This window comes from Ylistrum balloti, unplaced genomic scaffold (assembly GCF_031769215.1).
Source record: "Ylistrum balloti isolate Yb309-2 unplaced genomic scaffold, AGI_CSIRO_Ybal_v1 Utg370464, whole genome shotgun sequence".
Classification (NCBI taxonomy): domain Eukaryota; kingdom Metazoa; phylum Mollusca; class Bivalvia; order Pectinida; family Pectinidae; genus Ylistrum; species Ylistrum balloti.
This window is the reverse complement of record NW_026782306.1, coordinates 608,265-616,630: the sequence shown is the minus strand read 5'-3', so window position 1 is coordinate 616,630 and position 8,366 is coordinate 608,265. Positions and strand designations below refer to the sequence as shown.

General features: G+C 38.5%; 1 protein-coding gene across 1 annotated transcript; it reads left to right on the top strand.

Moving 5' to 3' along the window:
- The first annotated feature begins 3,581 nt into the window (after positions 1-3,581).
- LOC132555224 (protein HEXIM1-like) lies at positions 3,582-8,366 on the top strand. Its single transcript, XM_060219573.1, has one exon. The coding sequence runs from the start codon at positions 3,649-3,651 to the stop codon at positions 4,528-4,530; it is 882 nt and encodes a 293-aa protein (XP_060075556.1). The 5' UTR covers positions 3,582-3,648; the 3' UTR covers positions 4,531-8,366.

Here is an 8,366-nt window from a genome sequence, read left to right as displayed (position 1 = left end):
TCAGCGCTTTCATCAACCTCACTACCTTCTCTTCCGTCTGCACGTTCATCAACGTCACTACTCTCTCTCCCGTCCACACCTTCATCAACGTCACTTCTCTCTCTCTCCCGTCCGCACCTTCACCAACGTCACTATTCTCTCTCCCGTCCGCACGTTCATCAACGTCACTACACTCTCTCCCGTCCGCACCTTCATCAACGTCATTACTCTCTCTCTCTCCCGTCCGCACCTTCATCAACGTCACTACCCTCTCTCCCGTCCGCACCTTCATCAACGTCACTACTCTCTCTCCCGTCCGCACCTTCATCAACGTCAATACTCTCTCTCTCTCCCGTCCGCACCTTCATCAACGTCACTACACTCTCTCCCGTCCGCACCTTCATCAACGTCATTACTCTCTCTCCCGTCCGCACCTTCATCAACGTCACTACTCTCTCTTCCGTCAGCGCTTTCATCAACCTCACTACCTTCTCTTCCGTCTGCACGTTCATCAACGTCACTACTCTCTCTCCCGTCCACACCTTCATCAACGTCACTTCTCTCTCTCTCCCGTCCGCACCTTCATCAACGTCACTACTCTCTCTCCCATCCGCACCTTCATCAACGCCACTATTCTCTCTCTCGTCCGCACGTTCATCAACATCAATACTCTCTCTCTGTCCCGTCCGCACCTTCATCAACGTCAATATAGTCTCTCCCATCCGCACGTTCATCAAGGTCAATACTGTCTCTCCCGTCCGCACGTTCATCAACGTCATTACTCTCTCTCTCCCGTCCGCACCTTCACCAACGTCACTATTCTCTCTCCCGTCCGCACGTTCATCAACGTCATTACTCTCTCTCTCCCGTCCGCACCTTCATCAACGTCACTACCCTCTCTCCCGTCCGCACCTTCATCAACGTCACTACCCTCTCTCCCGTCCACACCTTCATCAACGTCAATACTCTCTCTCTCCCGTCCGCACCTTCATCAACGTCACTATTATCTCTCCCGTCCGCACCTTCATCAACGTCATTACTCTCTCTCTCCCGTCCGCACCTTCATCAACGTCACTACTCTCTCTCCCGTCAGCGCTTTCATCAACCTCACTACCTTCTCTTCCGTCTGCACGTTCATCAACGTCACTACTCTCTCTCCCGTCCACACCTTCATCAACGTCACTTCTCTCTCTCTCCCGTCCGCACCTTCATCAACGTCACTACTCTCTCTCCCGTCCGCACCTTCATCAACGTCACTATTCTCTCTCCCGTCTGCACATTCATCAACGTCACTACTGTCTCTCCCGTCAGCACGTTCATCAACGTCAATACTATCTCTCTCCCATCTGCATGTTCATCAACGTCAATGCTATCTCCCCCTTCTCCACGTTCATCAACGTAACTATTCTCTCTCCCGTCCGCACCTTCATCAACGTCACTACTCTCTCTCCCGTCAGCACGTTCATCAACCTCACTACCTTCTCTTCCGTCTGCACGTTCATCAACGTCACTACTCTCTCTCCCGTCCACACCTTCATCAACGTCAATACTCTCTCTCTCCCGTCCGCACCTTCATCAACGTCACTATTCTCTCTCCCGTCCGCACCTTCATCAACGTCATTACTCTCTCTCTCCCGTCCGCACCTTCATCAACGTCACTACTCTCTCTCCCGTCAGCGCTTTCATCAACCTCACTACCTTCTCTTCCGTCTGCACGTTCATCAACGTCACTACTCTCTCTCCCGTCCACACCTTCATCAACGTCACTTCTCTCTCTCTCCCGTCCGCACCTTCATCAACGTCACTACTCTCTCTCCCGTCCGCACTTTCATCAACGTCACTATTCTCTCTCCCGTCTGCACATTCATCAACGTCACTACTGTCTCTCCCGTCAGCACGTTCATCAACGTCAATACTATCTCTCTCCCATCTGCATGTTCATCAACGTCAATGCTATCTCCCCCTTCTCCACGTTCATCAACGTAACTATTCTCTCTCCCGTCCGCACCTTCATCAACGTCACTACTCTCTCTCCCGTCAGCACGTTCATCAACCTCACTACCTTCTCTTCCGTCTGCACGTTCATCAACGTCACTACTCTCTCTCCCGTCCACACCTTCATCAACGTCACTTCTCTCTCTCTCCCGTCCGCACGTTCATCAACGTCACTACTCTCTCTCTCTCTCTCGTCCGCACGTTCATCAACGTCAATACTATCTCCCCCTTCTACACGTTCATCAACGTCAATACTGTCTCTCCCTTCCGTACGTTCATCAACGTCACTACCTTCTCTTCCGTCTGCACGTTCATCAACGTCACTGCTCTCTCTCTCTCTCTCTCTCTCTCTCTCTCTCTCTCTCTCTCTCTCTCTCTCTCTCTCTCTCTCTCTCTCTCTCTCTCTCTCTCTCTCTCTCTCTCTCTCTCTCTCTCTCTCTCTCTCTCTCTCTCTCTCTCTCTCTCTCTCTCTCTCTCTCTCTCTCTCTCTCTCTCTCTCTCTCCCGTCAGCACCCGACGACCCAAGACATTTATTTAATTAAGTCACCAATCACATTAAAACGTGCGAAATGGTGTACGAAATAACATCACATGGCAAAATGGACAGATATTCGTGTCAATATCAAGATATGATACTGACAGTATATCAATGACATTTCTTATAGTGCAAGGCCGAGTTTTACTTGAATCTTCTTGAAATACAACTACCACCTATGTATTTATCGATTTCAAGTTTCCTTATCGGATCCATTTACGGTAGGAAATAGACAGCAATACTTGTTATCGAAATGTATTTTGATATTTCTTTAGCGCATTGACTTTTGTCTCCAAGTCCAACAATCCTCCATTAACAAGTATTTGTATAGCTACATTCAAATCGGAACGATAAATTTCGTAATAATTGGCTAGTCTAGTCTATGGTTAAACAGCTACGTCTTTGACAGAGCGGACTCGCTGAAAGTGTCAAAAAGATATGGCTCATAATTTTATTCCAAACATAAATTACGTATTCAAATTAGCAATGTCTTCATAAGTGTATCAGTTAGTTTTTTAAATGAATAACATAAGTAATGGAAATTGTGATAAAGTAAATAAAATAAATTCATATAATGTTCTAAATCCAAATGCATTTAATCATAATTTCTTTTTTAAATGAATTAACACTCGTTCAAAACACACTTACACTATAAAGTTATTTTAGTACTTCTTAATATCGTGAAATTTCGATTGAATTGTGTGTTAGGCCAACAATATGAATACACTTTTATTGAATGCTATGTTTTTTTTCTAGAGTAACGTCCCTTGTTATATATGATTGCGCCAAACATACGACAGCGAACTACTTTCTCAGAAATAAACACCGCAGCAAGGTACCTTGTTTCTGGAGATATGCACACGTTATGACAATGCCAGTATTGTATTCAATTGCTGTTTATGACATAGACAAAAAATAATCATGTTTCCATTGCCATTAAATCATGAAAATAGCACACTCACAGAAAATATTTGCGACATGAACTATATCATAGCGCGGAAGGATAAGAAATGCCGAACATATAAATAGGAAGTGCCCTTCGGATCATTAGTTGTCATTCAGACAGCACTCGAGAAGGACTATTCATATAATGTCCTATAGCTTCAAGTACAGCTACTGTGAAAGGATTGTTTTCTTAAATGTCAGCGAATGTCAGTGCAGCGGTGATGATGGTGGTGGACTCAATACGGGATGAGAGTAACTTTACACTCAATAACAACACATTGGGTGAGTTAAACCGCTCTAATGATGAGTTAGAAACGAGCGAAAACTTTGACAGATGTCCGATTTCCCCGTCGGGGCCCCATTCGATAAGGCATGAGAGCGAGGCCCAAGAAGGGAGTGAATCTGAGAATCAGTACGACGGAAACGGTAAGAAAAAGCGGAGGAGGAGAATGAAAGGTGGGAAACATCATCGAAAATGGAAACCTTACGATAAACTGAGTTGGAATGAAAGGCGAGAGCTGGAGGAAAGAGAGACAATGCGTGCAAACCAGAAGCGTGAGGAGGCGTTTGCACATGGACACCCAGTGGCTCCGTACAATACAACACAGTTCCTAATGGAGGACCACATCAAAAACGAGTCCCTAAATTCGCCAGACGTGCAAGAGGACGAAGAGGAACACTTGAATCGGCACGACTCGAGGGAATCGAGGAGTGGATCACGGTCTAGTGATTATTCGGATGAGACAACTTCGTCAAGTGAAGATGAGGATAATTTTATGGAGAAAGAATTTTCTGAGACTTACAATAATATACACGCTGAAAGACTACAGACAATGAGCAAAGATGAACTTATCAAAGACTATGTCGAGATGGAGGCAAAACTTGAACGTTTAGAGAAAAGATATAAAAATAAACGACGAAAGCGCGAGTCGAAGAACAATAGTTCCGCTTCATTGAGCAGCGAGGGAGAGGAATTCGTAGACCTAGAAGTGGCAAGAAAATTTGAAGATGAAAATAAGTTGTTGAAGGACGAAAATTGTAAGCTGAAAAATGAGTTAACAAAAATGATGAACTAAGTTACATGTATGTGATAATTTAAAAGTCAAATTTAATTGATTTTTAATTTGGATCCGACGGGGATGTCTTTTAAAGATGGAACAGTTTGTACCCAAATACAATGTAGATATTATCTACTATTATGCTTGTTTTACCACTACGAGAAATGGCACTTGTTTTTGTAACATTTGTTGGTTTTTATACAAATTTAATTCTCGCATTTTTGAGAATGTATTGATCATTCATTATTACTTCCTTTTTGGGCATAGTAATATTGAGTTTTGAGGACTGAAGTTAGTCTTTCAGTGATAATGTACGTTAAGGCTTTCAACCTTTGCAGTAATGAGTATGAATTAAGATTAAAAACAATAAATTGTAACATTCAGGGTTGGTCACAACTTGGTAGTACAACTAGCCCAGTAATTTGTTTTTTTAGTAACAGCATTGCAACATTTTTTTTTTTGAAAATCAAAATAATAAATCTACATGGAATAACTAGTAATGAGTACTTATTTTTATTGTCGATACAAATGCAATAAGTATGTATATTGATTGCAGTTTATTGATGAATCCTTTTGTGATGTAATTAAAGTTGCATGGACAGTTTTCATATTGACTAGAATCTAATCCTCGAAAGATCCGAATCGGAAACGGTCACAGCTCACCTATTTGATCCAGATTTCCAAAGAAAGATCTGAATTTTTTTTTTTAAATTACATTTTAATCTAACAATAGGCAAACTACTCGGGCAAGGTGTCAACATGGAATAGAAGCATATTGTTTCTCTTGATTTTTTTTTCTTTTTGTTGTATTGAGTCGTAATAGATAAATCCACCAATCCTTATTTTTTATTTTTTTATTTTAAATATAGACCAATGTAACTTGCAAAGGAAATCTTGTTTTGTTATCCAAGGCCAAACAAAATATATTTCCTTTTTCTGGTAACATGAACTTTCTTAGGGCAATTATCATAGAAGCACTATCGGAGTCAATAGCTCCTTTACAAAGCGTATAAAATTATTTAAATTGTTACCCTACTCTAAATTTTTCTAAGATGTTTCAGGAGACGCATGTAGTTTTTGTCTGGTCCTTTGTACACTGGCAAGGTTGATGTCGTATTGTAAGGGTTACGTATACTCAACTTAACGACTATGTAGTTTTCTAACCCCAAGTTGTAAAAATAATGTGAACTCTTGTTTCTGACTTTCATGAGAGTTGTCCATTTCCAATTTTGTTAAAATTTTGTTTGATCAATTGAAAACACCTGCCAGTAGTTTGAACTGAGCTGCTTTCAAAAAAAAAAAAAATTCTCAAGAAAGTCCTTTGGAGTTTGTCAAAGGAGAGAAAAAAAATTATGGATTAGAAAAGAAATATTTGAATGTAAGTCCATTTTGATAGTGATTATTTACAAATGTAAATCATACTTCGAAAATTTGATCCATGTCTTGGAAAGTCTCATTAGCAGTTTAGAAAAAGAATCCATATTAATTTGTTATGTAATGGTGCTAAATGAAACTTCCATCATTTTCATAACATTTCTAGAGCTCTCTACACTTTTTTTTTAATCGTTGGAATTGATACATGTGAAGATGCTTCTTTGATTTAAATGCAAAAGGGCATTATTTTATATAAATTGTATGTTTTATGAAAAAAATTGTGTGTTCTACTGAAAGTGAGTTTAAATGTGGAGGCTTGTACATGTATGCATCGATGTAAAAAGAATTTTGAAAAGGGAAAGAGTGCATGAACCGTACAGCAAATAAGTGCAGATTTGAAAGTGAAAATATGCTGAATACAAGATTACTTCCCCTATTGGTTGTATAAGAAGCCCTAGAATCTGTGGCATTTTATTAAATATTGACATCCACATGTCATAGTCATAAGACTTTTTTATTAAATTTTTTTTGTTCTCGTTTTCAATAAATTTGTAGGTGAAAATTAATTTAAAAACCCCAGCATATTGTTTACACTTTTTTGTTGTTCAAAGATGTTTATTTTTATACAAATTTTGTTGTTGACGTATTACGACGCACAATTATTTGTGAATACATTCAATGCTACAATGTCTTTCCTTTTTCAAGTCATCATGCAAGTCGTTTCATAGTTCATCAGTTATTTTTAGTTTGTTGGTGCTTCCTGTTCTGTATATTTTGTTCATGTACATTCAATTGTTCATAAAAAGCAGTAATTAATTTTGAAGCATGCTAAATACTCTTGTGTTGATCAAGTTTCTTCAAAATAAACTTTTTTATTTGTTAAAGATGAAACAATGTAGGGCTTTCAGTTGCACAATTTGGCCTGTTGCCTTATATTGGGAAGAAAAATAAAGAGTTTGAAGCATAAATTTTCAGAAATATCCTGAAGATTTCAATAATTGTGTATGCATGGTTTATAGTTTTATTGAAAATTGGGCTCCTGAGAGTAGTCATCGATCCAAGAAAGCCCTAGAAAAGCCCTGCAATGTTCATTGTGCATGTCTGGATTAAAATTATTTTTACTTGAAAATGCAAGCAACATGCAGCATTGCTGTTCCACATCCATGCAGGTAAGTTGTAGAGAATGTTTTTCCATATCGTTCTGTGGTTACAAATGTCTTGTGTATCGGAACAAACATACCAAATCATAGAAACCTTTCAATGGAAATATGTGAGAATCATTTTCTTAACATGTACTAATACCATAACTTAAATGTACAGAAATCTTTTACAGTTTACTTGTAAATGCCCCATGAAATCGTTTACTTTTATTATTAAACCACACTAGCATCTCCATAATTCCATATCCCTGTCAAATCCCTCAAATGTATGCTTCTTTGTAGACACATGCATTTGATACTAGTGCTATTTTAAGAAAGCCACATCTACATTCTGTTCCTCGTAATGTGAACTTGAAGCATTTGTTTGATATGACATATCACTGATGTGTTCTTGCATCCATCAAATATCTTGAGCCCACCACTGCCAAGTATGTCAGGGGAAGTAACTTGTAGTGCTTATGCAAAAGTTATCTTTCCATAATGATAATTTTAAAGTTTCAGAATGTTTAGGTTTGAATTTCTGTTACAATTTTCTCTATGTGCTTGATCAAATTAATTTCATACAATATGACTTCGGATAAAATATGTTTATGGCTATGCATATGTAACATATAGACTTCAATGATCATTGTCTGTGTACATAGCTAATTGTGATTGCAAAACAAAGATTTAATATTTTTGAAAAGCCAAGAGATGTTAAAGTTCCCAATTTATTTTAAAGTACTTTCGTTCATGTTCAAAGCTGTTTGTTTAAACAGTGATTCCCTTTGACAGGTTGAACAAGGTGACTGCATGTCAGTAGTCAAAGCTAGTAGAATTTGAAGATTCACAAACTGCAATGCTGCATCAGGCAAAATATTGCTATCCTTAAACTTTGCTATGAAATGAAGTCATTCAAACCAAGTTGAATGAAGTCTGTTGATTATTGTATATAATATATTCCATATTTGAGTTGAACATTTTTGTTGAGGGTTTTTCTTTCAAATATAATAGAATCTCCTGATATTCACACTAAAATGAGAAGAGACCCTGGCAATGCACATGTAGTAGGAAGGTATATAGAAGAAAGAAATCTACTGCAACAAGATTTATTTTAGAATAATTTGATGCATCCCTTTATAATGAACTGATGCATGTAATATATTGTCTGCTTTGTTCTTGCAAATATTAAAACTTTACTACATTAGGAGATAACATAGAATTTGAAACTAGTTTCTGTGTATTTTTGGAGAATTGACAGGAAGTATATTCTTACATCATGACATGTATAAAGTTACAACTATTTACAATGTTGACAATTTTATTAAATGATAAAAACCA

Excerpts from the sequence above, each read along its gene's own strand:
- LOC132555224 (XM_060219573.1), top strand. The coding sequence starts at position 3,649 with ATGTCAGCGAATGTCAGTGCAGCGGTGATGATGGTGGTGGACTCAATA.